We start from the raw sequence: 19396 nt of genomic DNA on the forward strand, positions 1-19396 counted from the left end.
CAAAATTGGCAAATACCACATTTGGTTAAAACTAAAAAAAGAACTTGTACTGACAGAAAAAGATGTGTTCCTTTGTGCAATATATATCCCCCCCTCAGAATCCCCATATTACTCAGAGGAGATCTTCCCCACCCTTGAGGAAGAGACGTGCCATTTCCAGGCCCAGGGAAATGTGCTCATCTGTGGGGACACAAATGCGCGCACAGGAACACTACCTGATCTAACGAGCACACGAGGGGACAGCTTTATTACAGGCCATACTGTTTCTAACTGTCTTAATCTCCCCCATAGAAACAACAGTGACAGCACCGTCAACAAAAACGGAAGGGATCTTTTGCAGCTCTGTAGAAGCCTGGGTCTGTACTTTGTCAATGGTAGGTTACGGGGGGACTCTTTGGGGAGATTCACCTACTGCTCACCTCTTGGCCACAGTACAGTAGACTATATGATCACAGACATGGACCCTTTCTCTCTCAGCTCATTCACTGTCAAGCCACTAACACCTCTGTCTGATCACAGCCAAATTACGTTGTTCCTCAAAAGAACAGACATGGAAACAACCACACATTCACAGCCCAGTAAGCTGTACAACATCAGAAATTCATACAGATGGGCCCAAAACAGCACAGAAGAATACCAGAAAGCAACCTGGAACCAAAATATCCAAACACTCTTAGATAACTTTCTGGATACCACATTCACTCACAGTAAAGAAGGCATCAATCTAGCAGTACGAAACATCAACTATATATTCAGGCAAACGGCAAAAGAAGCACAATTGAAATTGATAAAAAACAAAACTAAAAAAATCGCAGATGACAACTGGTTTGATGCAGATTGTAAAATTATAAGGAAAAACCTTAGAACACTATCCAACCAAAAGCACAGAGACCCAAATAATGGTGAACTACGCCTTCATTACTGTGAGACTTTAAAACTCTATAAACGTACACTCAGAACCAAAAAAGCACAGTACAACAGCAAGCAGCTGACACTAATTGAGGAGTCCATAAACACAAACAACTTTTGGCAAAATTGGAAAAAACTAAAAAAATCTAAACAAGAGGAATTAGCGATACAAAATGGTGACGTATGGACGACCCATTTCAAAACACTCTACAACACCGTTCAAATTGACACAAACGCAGAACAACGCCAAATCCATGAGAAGTTGAATGGATTAGAAAAAGCTATAAAGGACAATCAAAACCCATTGGACTCCCCAATTACTGACCAGGAGCTCTATAAGAAACTTCAGGCCCTCAGATTTAAAAAAGCATGCGGACCTGATGGCATCCTAAATGAGATGCTCAAACTCACTAGTGCAAAATTTCAATTGGCTATATTAAAACTGTTTAATTTGATCCTGAGTGTAGGTTATTTCCCTGACATCTGGAATCAAGGACTCATAACCCCAATCTTTAAGAACGGAGACAAATTTGACCCTAACAATTACAGAGGCATTTGTGTGAACAGTAACCTGGGGAAGGTTTTCTGTAGTATCATCAATGTAAGAGTTCTAAACTTCCTTAATAAGCACAATGTCTTGAGTAAAAGCCAAATTGGATTTATACCAAAACATCGCACAACTGATCATATTTACACCTTACACACCCTGATAGATAAACATGTCCACCAAAATAATACCAAAATATACGCTTGCTTTATCGACTTCCAAAAAGCATTTGATTCTATTTGGCATACAGGACTGTTCTACAAAGTTATTGAAAGTGGTGTAGGGGGAAAAACATATGACATAATTAAATCAATGTATACTGGCAATACGTGCAGCATTAAAATTGGTAAGAAAAGAACAGAATTCTTTAACCAGGGGCGGGGCCTTCGTCAGGGTTGCAATCTGAGCCCTGCACTATTCAATATTTACATTAACGAATTGGCCACTATTCTAGAAAAATCCTCAGCCCCTGGTGTTAGTCTCCACAATTCAGAAGTTAAATGCCTACTCTTCGCAGATGACCTATGCCTGATGTCACCCACAGCACCTGGCCTACAGCAGAGCCTGGACCTGCTAGAGCAGTACTGCCAGACCTGGGCCCTGGCAGTAAACCCCAAAAAGACTAAAATAATGATTTTCCAGAGAAGATCCAGATCTCAGGGAATTAGACCAAAGTTCTCAATTGGTACAAAATATATAGAGTACTGTACACACTACAATTACTTAGGTTTAAAAATAAGCTCAACTGGACACCTTAATGAGGCAGTGAATGAACTGAGAGAGAAAGCACGCAGGGCATTCTACGCCATTAAAAAGCAAATTCAAATTGAAATACCTATTAAAATTTGGCTAAAACTAATTGAATATGTCATTGAACCAATTGCACTTTATGGCAGCGAGGTGTGGGGTCCACTTGCAAAACAAGATTTCATCAAATGGGACAAACACCCCATTGAAACCCTACATGCAGAGTTCTGTAAGATTCTCCTACGTGTCCAGAGGAAAACTACAAACAATGCATGCAGGGCAGAATTAGGCCAATATCCACTAATAATAAAAACTCAAAAAAGAGCAATTAAGTTTTGGAAACATCTAAAATACAGTGACCCCCTCTCATATCATTACCAAGCCCTGCAATGCCAAGAGGTGAGCAAAGAAAAGAGTCCCCTCATCCAGCTGGTCCTGGGGCTGAGTTCACTAACCTGTTCTACTAAAACACTGAAGCCTCAGGACCAGAACATCCAATCAATCAGAATAAACCAAATTACAACACAGTCAAAACAAAACTACATTGCTTATTGGGAAACACAAGCACAAACACAAAGCAAAATGCAGTGCTATCTGGCCCTAAATCGACAGTACACTATGGCTAAATATTTGACCATGGTTACTGATCAAAACCTTAGAAAAACCTTGACAAAGTACAGGCTCAGTGAGCACAGCCTTGCCATTGAAAAGGGTAGACACAGGAAAACCTGGCTCCCTGTAGAGGAAAGGCTGTGCAACCACTGCACCACAGCAGAACCTGAGACGGAGCTACATTTCCTGACAAAATGTCAAAAATATAAAACAATTAGAGAGTGTCATTTCCCCAAATTTGAAACCCTTATTCAAGGTTTCAAAGACCTCTCTGATGAGGATAGGCTACCCGTCCTGTTGGGGGAGGACGCAGAGAGCTGTGGGTTGGCAGCGCACTACATTGCTGCCTGCCATAAGTTGAGGGACAGTGTCTGACAGACCAATAAACCTGCACATGTCCTCTACTGTATGATTATTGTTATTGTTCAATGTGTTGGTTATTTTGACCCTTGGTTATTGTTGTTACTGTTGTCCCGTTGACAATATTTGATTCTCATTTTTATTTATTTTTATATTGTAAATATCCAAAATAAGCTTTGGCAATATGTATATTGTTACGTCATGCCAATAAAGCGAATTGAATTGAAAAAAAAAAAAATTGAGAGAGAAATAAAAGAGCCAACAGAGGTAGAGAGAGACAGAGAGAGACAGAGAGAGAGAGAGACAGAGAGAGAGACAGAGAGAGAGACAGAGAGAGATAAATAAAAGAGCCAAAAGAGGTAGAGAGAGACAGAGAGAGAGACAGAGAGAGACAGAGAGAGAGAGAGAGACAGAGAGAGAGAGAGACAGAGAGAGAGAGAAAGAGCCATAAAGAAGGAGGTAGATACAGGGAAATGGTGAAAGACAGATCAAATGAAAGAGCGGTAGAAAGACAAAGGTGGAGAGAGAAAAAGGAGGAGAGCGAGGTAGAGAGCTGTCAGCTGTAGAGAGTGGAGGTGAGGCTGAGGCCTGGGCGGACAGATGGCCCACATCACCCTGCTGCAGCCTCACACTGACTCAGTGGAGAGGGGACAGCACACACACCTTGAACCCAGACACACTCGAAAATAAACTAATATACATATTGGGTAAGGACACACAATACAAACACATGCGTGGACAGACACACACACACAAAAGGACACACACACACACACACACACACACACACACACACACACACACACACACACACACACACACACACACACACACACACACACACACACACACACACACACACACAACACACACACACACACACACACACACACACACACACGATCAGGCACACACACATGAACAGAACAACAAAAATATAGACATCCTAGACTAGGACATACACAACACTTAGATGTAAAAACACACACTTTCAGTTCAGACCAAATCACGTGTTCTGATCTTAGCTATGTGATCCCCACTCAGACAAACCATGTGTTTTGATCTTAGCTATGTGATCCCCACTCAGACAAACCATGTGTTCTGATCTTAGCTATGTGATCCCCACTCAGACAAACCATGTGTTCTGATCTTAGCTATGTGATCCCCACTCAGACAAACCATGTGTTCTGATCTTAGCTATGTGATCCCCACTCAGACAAACCATGTGTTTTGATCTTAGCTATGTGATCCCCACTCAGACAAACCATGTGTTCTGATCTTAGCTATGTGATCCCCACTCAGACAAACCATGTGTTCTGATCTTAGCTATGTGATCCCCACTCAGACAAACCATGTGTTCTGATCTTAGCTATGTGATCCCCACTCAGACAAACCATGTGTTCTGATCTTAGCTATGTGATCCCCACTCAGACAAACCATGTGTTCTGATCTTAGCTATGTGATCCCCACTCAGACAAACCATGTGTTCTGATCTTAGCTATGTGATCCCCACTCAGACAAACCATGTGTTCTGATCTTAGCTATGTGATCCCCACTCAGACAAACCATGTGTTCTGATCTTAGCTATGTGATCCCCACTCAGACAAACCATGTGTTCTGATCTTAGCTATGTGATCCCCACTCAGACCAAACCATGTGTTCTGATCTTAGCTATGTGATCCCCACTCAGACAAACCATGTGTTTTGATCTTAGCTATGTGATCCCCACTCAGACAAACCATGTGTTCTGATCTTAGCTATGTGATCCCCACTCAGACAAACCATGTGTTCTGATCTTAGCTATGTGATCCCCACTCAGACAAACCATGTGTTCTGATCTTAGCTATGTGATCCCCACTCAGACAAACCATGTGTTTTGATCTTAGCTATGTGATCCCCACTCAGACAAACCATGTGTTCTGATCTTAGCTATGTGATCCCCACTCAGATCATTACGGGCTTCAGATAAATCCCGGGTTTTAACAGAGTTACAACACTGCTGTAACACTAAAGCACTTCAGAGTGCTTGACATAGTAAAAACACAGGCTGTTGAGTCAGACACACCCAGATACACAGACCTAGAGAGATTATAAAGACTAGGGCTCTCAAACACACTCTGCCCGGTTATTAGTGTGTGTGTATATATACACTGCGCATACTTAAACCATAAGGCCCGAGGGGGTGTGGTATATGGCTAATATCAGCTAAGGCCTGTTCTTATACACAACACAACACAGAGTGCCTGCATACAGCCCTTAGCAGTGGTATATTGGCCATATATTACAAACCCTGAGGTGCCTTATTGCTATTATAAACTGGTTACCAACATAATTAGAGCTGCAAAAATAAATGTTTTGTCATACCTGTGGTATACGGTCTGATATACCACGGCTGTCAGCCAAATCAGCATTCAGGGCTCGAACCACCCAGTGTATAAAAAACATTAAGAACACCTGCTCTTTCCATGACAGACTGACCAGGTGAATCCAGGTGAAAGCCATGATCCCTTATTGATGTCACTTGTTAAATCCACTTCAATCAGTGTAGATGAAGGGGAGGAGACAGGTTAAAGAAGGATTTTAAGCCTTGAGACAATTGAGACATGGAGTGTATATGTGTGTCATTCAGAGGGTGAATGAGCAAGACAAAACATTAAAGTGCCTTTGAATACGGTATGGTAGGTGCCAGGCGCACCTTTGTTTGTGTCAAGAACTGTAACTCTGCAGGTTTTTCCCGCTCAATAGTTTCCCTGTGTATAAAGAATGTTTCACCACCCAAAGGACATCAAGCCAACTTGACACAACTGTGGGAAGCATTGGAGTCAACATGGGCCAGCATCCCTGTGGAATGCATTCTACACCTTGTAGAGTCCATGCCCCCATGAATTGAAGCTGTTCTGAGGACAAAATGGGGTGCAACTCAATACTAGGAAGGTGTTCCTAATGTTGTGTATACTCAGTGTATGTATGTATGCATGTATGTATGTATGTATATATATATATACACACACACTGCTCAAAACAATTTAAGGAACACTAAAATAACACATCCTAGATCTGAATGAATGAAATAATCTTATTAAATACTTTTATCTTTACATAGTTGAATGTGCTGACAACAAAATCACACAAAAATAATCAATGGAAATCCAATTTATCAACCCATGGAGGTCTGGATTTGGAGTCACACTCAAAATTAAAGTGGAAAACCACACTACAGGCTGATCCAAATTTGATGTAATGTCCTTAAAACAAGTCAAAATGAGGCTCAGTAGTGTGTGTGGCCTCCACGTGCCTGTATGACCTCCCTACAACGCCTGGGCATGCTCCTGATGAGGTGGCGGATGGTCTCCTGAGGGATCTCCTCCCAGACCTGGACTAAAGCATCCCCCGACTCCTGGACAGTCTGTGGTGCAACGTGGCGTTGGTGGATGGAGCAAGACATGATGTCCCAGATGTGCTCAACTGGATTCAGGTCTGGGGAACGGGCGGGCTAGTCCATAGCATCAATGCCTTCCTCTTGCAGGGACTGCTGACACACTCCAGCCACATGAGGTCTAGCATTGTCTTGCATTAGGAGGAACCCAGGGCCAACCGCACCAGCAATGCCACCCCACACCATGACTGACCCACCGCCAAACCGGTCATACTGGAGGATGTTGCAGGCAGCAGAACGTTCTCCACGGCGTCTCCAGACTCTGTCACGTCTGTCACATGTGCTCAGTGTGAACCTGCTTTCATTTGTGAAGAGCACAGGGCGCCAGTGGCGAATTTGCCAATCTTGGTGTTCTCTGGCAAATGCCAAACGTCCTGCACGGTGTTGGGCTGTAAGCACAACCCCCACCTGTGGACGTCGGGCCCTCATACCACCCTCATGGAGTCTGTTTCTGACCGTTTGAGCAGACACATGCACATTTGTGGCCTGCTGGAGGTCATTTTGCAGGGCTCTGGCAGTGCTCCTCCTACTCCTCCTTGCACAAAGGTGGAGGTAGCGGTCATGCTGCTGTGTTGTTGCCCTCATACGGCCTCCTCCACATCTCCTGATGTACTGGCCTGTCTCCTGGTAGCGCCTCCATGCTCTGGACACTACGCTGACAGACACAGCAAGGTTTCTTGCCACAGCTCGCATTGATGTGCCATCCTGGATGAACTGCACTACCTGAGCCACTTGTGTGGGTTGTAGATTCCGTCTCATGCTACCACTAGAGTGAAAGCACCGCTAGCATTCAAAAGTGACCAAAACATCAGCCAGGAAGCATAGGAACTGAGAAGTGGTCTGTGGTCTCCACCTGCAGAACCACTTCTTTATTGGGGGTGTCTTGCTTATTGCCTATAATTTCCACCTGTTGTCTATTCCATTTGCACAACAGCATGTGAAATGTATTGTCAATCAGTGTTGCTTCCTAAGTGGACAGTTTGATTTCACAGAAGTGTGATTGACTTGGAGTTACATTGTGTTGTTTAAGTGTTCCCTTTATTTTTTTGAGCAGTGTACATCTGTTCTGAAAGGCCACAGAGTGTGCAACACCACTAAAAAAGGGGCTAAGCAAGCTCTCCAAACAGGTCAGGGACAAAGTTGTGGAGAAGTAGAGATCAGGGTTGGTTATAAAAAATATCAGAAACTTTGAACATCCCAAGGAGCACCATTAAATCCATTATTAAAAAATGGAAAGAATATGGCACCACAACAAACCTGCCAAGAGAGGGCCGCCCACCAAAACTCACGGACCAGGCAAGGAGGGCATTAATCAGAGAGGCAACAAAGAGACCAAAGATAACCCTGAAGGAGCTGCAAAGCTCGACAGCGGAGATTGGAGTCTCTGTCCATAGGACCACTTTAAGCCGTACACTCCACAGAGCTGGGCTTTACGGAAGAGTGGCCAGAAAAAAGCCATTGCTTAAAGAAAAAAATAAGCAAACACGTGGGAGACTCCCCAAACATATGGAAGAAGGTACTCTGGTCAGATGAGACTAAAATGTAGCTTTTTGACCATCAAGGAAAACGCCATTTCTGGCACAAACCCAACATCTCATCTCCCTGAGGACACCATCCCCACAGTGTTGGTGGCAGCATCATGCTGTGGGGATGTTTTTCATCGACAGGGACTGGGAAACTGGTCAGAACTGAAGGAATGATGGATGGCGCTAAATACAGGGAAATTCTTGAAGGAAACCTGTTTCAGTCTTCCAGAGATTTGAGACTGGGACGGCGGTTCACCTTCTAGCAGTACAATGACCCTAAGCATAGTGCTAAAGCAACACTCGAGTGGTTTAAGGGGAAACATTTAAATGTCTTGGAATGGCCTAGTCAAAGCCCAGACCTCAATCCAATTGAGAATCTGTGGTATTACTTAAAGATTGCTGTACACCAGCGGAACCCATCCAACTTGAAGGAGCTGGAGCAGTTTTGCCTTGAAGAATGGGCAAAAATCCCAGTGGCTAGATGTGCCAAGCTTATAGAGAGACATAAGAGACTTGCAGCTGTAATTTCTGCAGCAAAAGGTGGCTTTACAAAGTATTGCCTTTGGGGGGGTGAATAGATATGCACATTCAAGTTTTCTGTTTTTTTTTTGTCTTATTTCTTGTTTGTGTCATAATACAAAATATTTTGCATCTTCAAGTGGTAGGCATGTTGTGTAAATCAAATGATACAAACCCCCCAAAAATATATTTTAATTCCAGGTTGTAAGGCAACAAAATAGGAAAATTGCCAAGGGGGTGAATACTTTCGCAAGCCACTGTATGTATGTGTCTGTGTGTAAAAAACGTACGTCTTGTGGGACCTGGATGTAGGCGAAGGCGTACTCAGTGGCTTGTGCGGCCAGGGTCCGGGTGCTGAAGGCCGGGGGAATGACAGCCAGGCGCGTGGACGGCACTATCTCTCTCTGTGGAGGTAGAGAGGTAGAGAGAGAAACAGGTTTTAACAGGCCTTTATTGCACCATGCAGAGCTTGGATGTGATGCGTCCTCAACAGAATCAAAGAGCGCAACACAGAAACACTGTTTCACCTCAATTAGAGCTTCTTTCATGCACAAAACAAAGACCTCCCTTAACTACTACATAGACCACTGCTGTAAGCCCAAATATTCAAATACTGGGTCTGGATGAGGAGAGAGATATGGAGGGATATCAACAAAGAGAGAGAGATATGGAGGGACATCAACAAAGAGAGAGATATGGAGGGTTATTGAGAAAGAGATGGAGAAAGGGAGAGCCAGTCTAACTGAAGTCTCTTAGACCAGGGGTTCTCAAACTGGGTCCTGCCCCGCCCGGTGCATGTTTTGGTTTTTGCCCAAGCACGACACAGCTGATTCAAATGATCCCAGCATGACGATAAGAAGGTTATCTGAATCAGCTGTGTCGTGCTTGGGCAAAAAACTAAATGTGCACCGATAGAGGGCTAACTCACGATCCTCTCTCTGCTCTGCAGAGCCCTGATATAATAGCTAGAGATAACCAGTCGCTTCCACAAACCTCCTATCTGATAACAGCAGTGTCAAGACACTCAGGCAGTCAGTCTACTTTTTACATTTTGCTCCAAAAACCAAGATGACGCAGCCACAAAACAACTGTAGACCAAACGACTGAAGAACCCCACTTCAATCCATTCCTTTAGGTTAAATTGGAATGTTGGTTAAAAGGTGCATGTTCCAGGCACAGAGGGACACAGAGTACCATGGAAAACTCAGAGGAAGGCTGGGACAGAGGAAGGCTGGGACAGAGGAAGGCTGGGACAGAGGGAGAGAGAGAGAGGGGAGAGTACAGTAAGAGAGAGGAGAGGGATGACCTTGAGGGAATGACCTCTCTCTATGTTTCTCTTTCTCTCCACACACACACACACACACACACACACACACACACACACACACACACACACACACACACACAGGATTTAGGTCACACACAGAATGAGTGGGTAGTAGAAACGTGAGTTTGGAGTAAGGTAGGTGGACGTGATGCCCCTTGAGACAGACACATGCACGCAGACACACACACAAACAGACACACACAGACAGACACACACTGGGCGTGTGGAATTAATATGGGACACCATTGGAGAGTGGAGGACATGTATAAGCCTTAATAACCCATGGTTTAATAGGTGAATGTTTGGACTGCCCACACAGACAGGAAAAATGGGAGATTTATTGAAGACATATAGTTTGACAGTAAATATTGAAATTAAGACCAAATACGATGTGTTCTATGTTTATATGCAAATGACCAGGCCGTAATTTAGGCCCGACGATTTGATTAGGATGGAAAGACACGTTGAAGATCTGAAGTTTGATATTTTAATAGATTATTATTGATGTAAAAAGCTAGACAGTGAATAATAACTGAGTGAGATGGAAAGAAAGAGAGAGAAAGAGATGGAGACAACATTAAAACGTGAGAACGAGAAAGAGAAATAGGGAATTATATAAAAGGAGATTGAGAAAAATAAGAGAGGAAAGAAATGGAGGTAGAGAACACGATAGAGAGGTAGAGAAAACGATAGAGAGAGGTAGAGAACACGATAGAGAGAGAGGTAGAGAAAACGATAGAGAGAGGTAGAGAAAACGATAGAGAGAGAGGTAGAGAAAACGATAGAGAGGTAGAGAAAACGATAGAGAGGTAGAGAACACGATAGAGAGAGGTAGAGAACACGATAGAGAGAGGTAGAGAAAACGATAGAGAGAGGTAGAGAAAACGATAGAGAGAGGTAGAGAACATGATAGAGAGGTAGAGAAAATGATAGAGAGAGGTAGAGAAAACGATAGAGAGAGAGGTAGAGAAAACGATAGAGAGGTAGAGAACACGATAGAGAGAGGTAGAGAACACGATAGAGAGGTAGAGAAAACGATAGAGAGAGGTAGAGAAAACGATAGAGAGAGGTAGAGAAAACGATAGAGAGGTAGAGAACACGATAGAGAGAGGTAGAGAACACGATAGAGAGGTAGAGAAAACGATAGAGAGAGGTAGAGAAAACGATAGAGAGGTAGAGAACACGATAGAGAGAGGTAGAGAACACGATAGAGAGGTAGAGAAAACGGTAGAGAGAGGTAGAGAACACGATAGAGAGAGAGGTAGAGAAAACCATAGAGAGGTAGAGAAAACAATAGAGGTAGAGAAAACGATAGAGAGAGAGGTAGAGAAAACGATAGAGAGGTAGAGAACACGATAGAGAGGTAGAGAAAACGATAGAGAGGTAGAGAACACGATAGAGAGGTAGAGAAAACGATAGAGAGAGGTAGAGAACACGATAGAGAGAGGTAGAGAACACGATAGAGAGAGGTAGAGAACACGATAGAGAGAGGTAGAGAACACGATAGAGAGGTAGAGAAAGCGATAGAGAGAGGTAGAGAAAACGATAGAGAGGTAGAGAAAACGATAGAGAGAGGTAGAGAACACGATAGAGAGGTAGAGAACACGATAGAGAGGTAGAGAAAACGATAGAGAGAGGTAGAGAAAACGATAGAGAGAGGTAGAGAAAACGATAGAGAGAGAGGTAGAGAACACGATAGAGAGGTAGAGAAAACGATAGAGAGAGGTAGAGAACACGATAGAGGTAGAGAAAGCGATAGAGAGAGGTAGAGAAAACGATAGAGAGGTAGAGAAAGCGATAGAGAGGTAGAGAACACGATAGAGAGGTAGAGAAAACGATAGAGAGAGGTAGAGAAAACGATAGAGAGAGGTAGAGAACACGATAGAGAGGTAGAGAACACGATAGAGAGAGGTAGAGAAAACGATAGAGAGGTAGAGAACGCGATAGAGAGGTAGAGAAAACGATAGAGAGAGGTAGAGAAAACGATAGAGAGGTAGAGAACACGATAGAGAGGTAGAGAAAGCGATAGAGAGGTAGAGAAAACGATAGAGAGAGGTAGAGAACACGATAGAGAGGTAGAGAACACGATAGAGAGGTAGAGAACACGATAGAGAGAGGTAGAGAACACGATAGAGAGGTAGAGAAAACGATAGAGAGGTAGAGAAAACGATAGAGAGAGGTAGAGCACACGATAGAGAGGTAGAGAAAACGATAGAGAGAGGTAGAAAACACGATAGAGAGGTAGAGAAAACGATAGAGAGGTAGAGAAAACGATAGAGAGGTAGAGAAAACGATAGAGAGAGGTAGAGAAAACGATAGAGAGAGGTAGAGAAAACGATAGAGAGGTAGAGAAAACGATAGAGAGGTAGAGAAAACAATAGAGAGGTAGAGAAAACGATAGAGAGAGGTAGAGAAAACGATAGAGAGAGGTAGAGAAAACGATAGAGAGGTAGAGAAAACAATAGAGGTAGAGAAAACGATAGAGAGAGGTAGAGAACACGATAGAGAGAGAGGTAGAGAAAACGATAGAGAGAGGTAGAGAAAGCGATAGAGGTAGAGAAAGCGATAGAGAGAGAGGTAGAGAAAACAGAGAGGTAGAGAACAAGATATAGAGAGGTAGAGAAAACGATAGAGAGAGAGGTAGAGAAAGCGATAGAGAGAGGTAGAGAAAACGATAGAGGTAGAGAACACGATAGAGAGGTAGAGAAAACGATAGAGAGGTAGAGAAAACGATAGAGAGAGGTAGAGAAAACGATAGAGAGGTAGAGAAAACGATAGAGAGGTAGAGAAAACGATAGAGAGGTAGAGAAAACGATAGAGAGGTAGAGAAAACGATAGAGAGAGAGGTAGAGAAAACGATAGAGAGAGAGGTAGAGAAAACGATAGAGAGGTAGAGAAAACAATAGAGGTAGAGAAAACGATAGAGAGAGAGGTAGAGAAAACGATAGAGAGAGAGGTAGAGAAAGCGATAGAGAGAGAGGTAGAGAAAACGATAGAGAGAGAGGTAGAGAAAACGATAGAGAGAGGTAGAGAAAGCGATAGAGAGAGGTAGAGAAAGCGATAGAGAGAGAGGTAGAGAAAGCGATAGAGAGAGAGGTAGAGAAAACAGAGAGGTAGAGAACAAGATATAGAGAGGTAGAGAAAACGATAGAGAGAGAGGTAGAGAAAACAATAGAGAGGTAGAGAACAAGATAGAGAGGTAGAGAACAAGATAGAGGTAGAGAAAGCGAGAGAGAGGTAGAGAACACGATAGAGAGGTAGAGAACACGATAGAGAGAGGTAGAGAAAACGATAGAGAGAGGTAGAGAACGAGATAGAGAGGTAGAGAACACGATAGAGAGGTAGAGAACACGATAGAGAGGTAGAGAAAACGATAGAGAGAGGTAGAGAAAGCGATAGAGAGGTAGAGAAAACGATAGAGAGGTAGAGAACACGATAGAGGTAGAGAAAGCGATAGAGAGGTAGAGAAAGCGATAGAGGTAGAGAAAGCGATAGAGAGGTAGAGAAAGCGATAGAGAGGTAGAGAAAGTGATAGAGAGGTAGAGAACAAGATAGAGAGGTAGAGAACAAGATAGAGAGGTAGAGAACAAGATAGAGAGGTAGAGAACAAGATAGAGAGGTAGAGAACAAGATAGAGAGGTAGAGAACAAGATAGAGGTAGAGAAAGCGATAGAGAGAGGTAGCGAAAACGAGAGAGAGGTAGAGAACGAGATAGAGAGAGGTAGAGAAAACGATAGAGAGAGAGGTAGAGAAAGCAATAGAGAGGCTAGAGAAAGCGATAGAGAGGTAGAGAAAGCGATAGAGAGGTAGAGAAAGCGATAGAGAGGTAGAGAAAGCGATAGAGAGGTAGAGAAAGCGATAGAGAGGTAGAGAAAGCGATAGAGAGAGGTAGAGAAAGCGATAGAGAGAGAGGTAGAGAAAGCAATAGAGAGGCTAGAGAAAGCGATAGAGAGGTAGAGAAAGCGATAGAGAGAGGTAGAGAAAGCGATAGAGAGGTAGAGAAAGCGATAGAGAGAGGTAGAGAAAACGATAGAGAGAGGTAGAGAAAACGATAGAGAGGTAGAGAAAGCGATAGAGAGAGGTAGAGAAAACGATAGAGAGAGGTAGAGAAAGCGATAGAGAGAGAGGTAGAGAAAGCGATAGAGAGGTAGAGAAAGCGATAGAGAGAGGTAGAGAAAACGATAGAGAGAGGTAGAGAAAGCGATAGAGAGAGAGGTAGAGAAAGCAATAGAGAGGTAGAGGGACAGACAAGAGAGAGGAGAGCCAGAGAGATTAAAAACATAGATGAAGAGAGATATAGAAAGAAAGAGGGAGAAAGGGAGAGAGAGAAAGCCATCCATAGCAGCAGCTTCCCAGTTGTTGTGGGGGCTCCCAGCCAGCTCAGAGAGAATCACACTTTCAGCAACATGCCAGGACGCATCGCGTCTGCCATACTCAGCCCTGGGCGCCCGCTATGAGGTCACCGGCCCGACGCACACAAAAGCACCGCACAGCACCATGGGTAATCTCCCATGGGGAGAGGGTCGGCTGGATGGGCCACTTTGTGGCGGTGGTACGACACAGATGTGCAGAGATGCGTACACACACACACACACACACACACACACACACACACACACACACACACACACACACACACACACACACACACACACACACACACACACACACACACACACACACACACACACACACACAGACATACGCAGTGCTTTCGTCATCCAGAGAATATAGAAAGAGAGAAAAGGCCTGCAGAGCCATTTCCCAGAATAACAGCTCAGATAGGGATTATATTACTGGGAATATGGACCTCTGAAGACAGAAACAACAAAGCCTCAACTACATAGGACATGATTGATGCCCTGCTTGATGGCGCTGTACGGCTAAAGTTATTTTGATTCTGGGAAAGTGATTCAAGTGAATCGCATTCAGCCACAGAGTTAGCCACAGAGTTAGCCACAGTTGGCCATTAACGAGGCTGGTGCTCGATGCTAACCTGATAGAGCATCATCTCAGTCAGAGGAGAGACATAGGACCATCCTTCAAAAGACAAGTGATAGTTCTTTAATGATGGCTACTTACCACTACACTTGTCGTTGTCGAGCTGAAGTCAGCTTCAAATGCATGTGGATTCACATACACAAACACACGAACAGGGACACACACACACACGAACGAACAGGGACACACACACACACGAACGAACAGACACACACACACACACGAACAGGGACACACACACACGAACACACACACACACGAACAGGGACACACACACACACACGGTCACACACACAAACAGACACAAACACACAGGCAGGCACACACGTAGAGAGGGATACAGCTATAAAGGTACTCACGTAGAGAGGGATACAGCTATAAAGGTACTCACGTAGAGAGGGATACAGCTATAAAGGTACTCACGTAGAGAGGGATACAGCTATGAATGTACTCACGTAGAGAGGGATACAGCTATAAAGATACTCACGTAGAGAGGGATGCAGCTATAAAGGTACTCACGTAGAGAGGGATACAGCTATAAAGGTACTCACGTAGAGAGGGATACAGCCATGAAGATACTCACGTAGAGAGGGATACAGCTATAAAGGTACTCACGTAGAGAGGGATACAGCCATGAAGATACTCACGTAGAGAGGGATACAGCTATGAAGGTACTCACGTAGAGAGGGATACAGCTATAAAGGTACTCACGTAGAGAGGGATACAGCCATGAAGATACTCACGTAGAGAGGGATACAGCTATAAAGGTACTCACGTAGAGAGGGATACAGCTATAAAGGTACTCACGTAGAAAGGGATACAGCTATAAAGATACTCACGTAGAGAGGGATGCAGCTATAAAGGTACTCACGTAGAGAGGGATACAGCTATAAAGGTACTCACGTAGAGAGGGATGCAGCTATAAAGGTACTCACGTAGAGAGGGATACAGCTATGAAGATACTCACGTAGAGAGGGATGCAGCTATAAAGGTACTCACGTAGAGAGGGATACAGCTATGAAGGTACTCACGTAGAGAGGGATACAGCTATGAAGGTACTCACGTAGAGGGATACAGCTATGAAGGTACTCACGTAGAAAGGGATACAGCTATAAAGGTACTCACGTAGAGAGGGATACAGCTATAAAGATACTCACGTAGAGAGGGATACAGCTATAAAGGTACTCACGTAGAGAGGGATACAGCTATAAAGGTACTCACGTAGAGAGGGATACAGCTATAAAGGTACTCACGTAGAGAGGGATACAGCTATAAAGGTACTCACGTAGAGAGGGATACAGCTATGAAGGTACTCACGTTGCCATAGTCGATGTAGAACACATGGACCTTTGCTGGCGATTGAACTTTCTCCACCCGGGCTCTGTACCTTTAGAGAGGTAAGTGAAAGAACAGATGGAGGGGAAGATGAGAGAGGGAAAGAAAGGTGAGAATTGAAAGAAAGAAGAGAGATGGAGATGTAGAGTAAGAGTGATAGAGATGGAGATAGAGAGAGAGAGAAAGGAGAGAGAGAGAGAAGATGAGAGAGAGAAGATGAGAGAGAGAAAGAAAGGAGAGAGAAAGGGGAGAGAGAGATGAGAGAGAGAAGATGAGAGAAAGAAAGGGGAGAGAGAATATGAGAGAGAAAGAAGATGAGAGAGAAGATGAGGGAGAGAAAGAAGATGAGAGAGAGAAAGAAGATGAGAGAGAAAGAAGATGAGAGAGAGAGAGAAGATGAGAGAGAGAAGATGAGAGCGAGACAGAAGATGAGAGAGAGAAGGGGGAGAGAGAGAAGATGAGAGAGAGAGATGAGAGAGAGAGAGAGAAGGGGGAGAGAGAGAGAAGATGAGAGAGAGAGATGAGAGAGAGAGAAGATGAGAGAGAGAGAAGAGAGAGAGAAAGGGGAGAGAGAGAGAAAGGGGAGAGAGAAGATGACAGAGAGAGAAAGGGGAGAGAGAGAAGATGACGGAGAGAGAAGATGACAGAGAGAAGATGAGAGAGAGAAAGGGGAGAGAGAAAGGGGAGAGAGAGAAGATGAGAGAGGGAGAAGATGAGAGAGGGAGGTACAAGGAGATGAGTAAATCATTCCATTCTTATTTCCCAGGAGAGCTGCTGTGGTGGTGGATATGTCTGTAGTGATAAGGTCTTTGAGGAGAGAGAGATCCTATGGGATTTGAAATGTTTCATTTCAGACAGGCCACTGTATAGAAACAGAGGGAATTATATTGGCCTGTTTGACTTGTTCATTTCAGGGGGTGTGTGAGAAATCTTACGTCTACAATCTAAGCCTACAGTACCAGAAAAGCACATAATCAAAAACAAAAAGTACTGAAGCCAATTGGTGAAGTGCATTGTGGGATAGCTAAGTGGGAGGAAGAGGCGAGTCAAAGAGCCTGTCAATCACTGTGTGGCCCACATCACCCACATTAACCTGAGGAGGAGAGGAGAGACAGGATGGACAGAAGGAGAAAACAAACGCTACTAACAGTTAGGCAACGGTGGAGTGGACACAACAGGGGAGAGAGAGACAGACAGAATGATGAGAGAGGAGAGAGATAGAGAGAGAAAGAGACAGAATGATAGACGCACAGACTCATTCAGAACTCCTCAGTGGCTGCATTCAACAGGCCTTGAAAGGAACCCAACCCTAATTAGTCTTTAATAAAACCAGCAAACCTCCCTCCCTCCCTCTCAGAATAAAGAAGTACAACACTCACTATGGTTGGAAATTACTTCAACGAATAACAGAACAACAGGTCCCGGAAGAAACACTAAAACAAAAACCGTATTTTGCATAAAAAGGAAGAAGCGCTGCTTTTCCTGGATAGGAGTAACAATAGACTGGTGCTCTCCATACAAAACAGCCACAGGGAGATTAGGAAGTACGAGTGAACAAGAAGATAATAAAAAATCCCAGCCACTGCATCTCACAGATGGCTCTTTTGAAAGCTCTCCTCAACTATCGCTGGCGGATGCCAAAACTTAAAGGTTTTTGTTCCCAGAAGTTGAGTGAGGGGAGAGGGGGAGGGAGATGAGCTGTCCACCTGGCTAGGGAGGGGTGAGTCTCTATTTTTAATATCAGTTTGGCATTTCCCTTCTCTCCCTCTCCCCCTCTCCTTCCGACCGTCTCTCTCTCGGTCACCTCCTTGACGGGGCCCAAAGTCACAGCAGACACCCGGAGGCGCCCACCCGACGCACTTCGCCTCCGTGACTACCATCTGTCCCCGCTACCATCTGTAAACTTCACCGGCAACATCCGGTGTACCGGCTGGGTTGACGAGGGCTCAACACCTCTACAAAGCTCTGTTCTAAAAGGGGCCCTCTTAAAAACCAGGGCCCTTCAGGAGCCATGACTTTGTGATGTCCCTTTTATCACTGAGCAGATTTAAAATCAGAAACAGTATAAAGAAAGGGGAGATAAATAGGTAGGACGCTTTGCATTTTGGAGAGTTGATACCTGGCCTTTATAAACGTCAAAGGTCTATATAAGAATAGGTCCAGGCAAAAAGCCAATTAGAGAGGGTGTAGGTTACTCACATCCAGGTTAAGGGCGGAGCTTATCAGTTGCTCTAATATGATCCTCTAATGTACATTTTGTCTGAACCCAACTGCCAACTATTAGCCCCGACTTGGGCACTAGCCATAAGGAAAGGGGATTGATTGGGCACTAGCCATAAGGAAAGGGGATTGATTGGGCACTAGCCATAAGGAAAGGGGTTTGATTGGGCACTAGCCATAAGGAAAGGGGTTTGATTGGGCACTAGCCATAAGGAAAGGGGTTTGATTGGGCACTAGCCATAAGGAAAGGGGTTTGATTGGGCACTAGCCATAAGGAAAGGGGTTTGATTGGGCACTAGCCATAAGGAAAGGGGATTGATTGGGCACTAGCCATAAGGAAAGGGGATTGATTGGGCACTAGCCATAAGGAAAGGGGATTGATTGTAGGACCAATAGCTCTCTCTTTAACAGAAAGATCAGTTCCAAGACCTCAACATAGGGTCAAGTATTTTACTACACATTAAAAGGGAGACATTGCAGAACCATGTGACAGAAAGACAAAACACGTACCACTCTCCGTCGGCGGTGAAATTGGCGATGCAGTAGTCCCCTCGGCGGGCGGCGTACGAGCCCTCCACTGGGGGCTGGGCGGCGATCTCTGCCCTCATGGTCTCCATCAGGTTCTCTAGCTGGGTGCCTGAGGGGCGGGGAGAGAGAGAGAGAGAGGGAAGAGGAGGAGCATGGACTGCTTCACTTTTGGTCTCTGTTTGAATACATTGAGTCCATTCCTGTTAGCATAGAGCCTGGTTGGAATAGTTTGAAAATACATGTAAAGTACTTAGAACACGCATCTCTTCCTTGCAGTAATCACTAATCTACCATGATTGGATAGGTGAAAGTGATGGTTCCACTACAAT

The 19396-nt window shown here is 44.3% G+C and overlaps 1 protein-coding gene across 1 annotated transcript in view; it reads right to left on the bottom strand.

The window, feature by feature from the left end:
* LOC106609571 (staphylococcal nuclease domain-containing protein 1) overlaps window positions 1-19396 on the bottom strand; it is a 348667-nt gene that overhangs the window by 40622 nt on the left and 288649 nt on the right. Inside the window, exons 19-21 of the mRNA XM_045700024.2 lie at window positions 19050-19176; window positions 16302-16371; window positions 8947-9060 (exon numbers count right to left, since the gene is read on the bottom strand). Of these exons, the coding sequence (XP_045555980.2) occupies window positions 8947-9060; window positions 16302-16371; window positions 19050-19176 (311 nt within the window). The remainder of the gene's footprint in view (window positions 1-8946; window positions 9061-16301; window positions 16372-19049; window positions 19177-19396) is intronic.

Source organism: Salmo salar, chromosome 17 (genome assembly GCF_965601325.2).
Source record: "Salmo salar chromosome 17, fSalSal1, whole genome shotgun sequence".
Taxonomy (NCBI): Eukaryota; Metazoa; Chordata; class Actinopteri; order Salmoniformes; family Salmonidae; genus Salmo; species Salmo salar.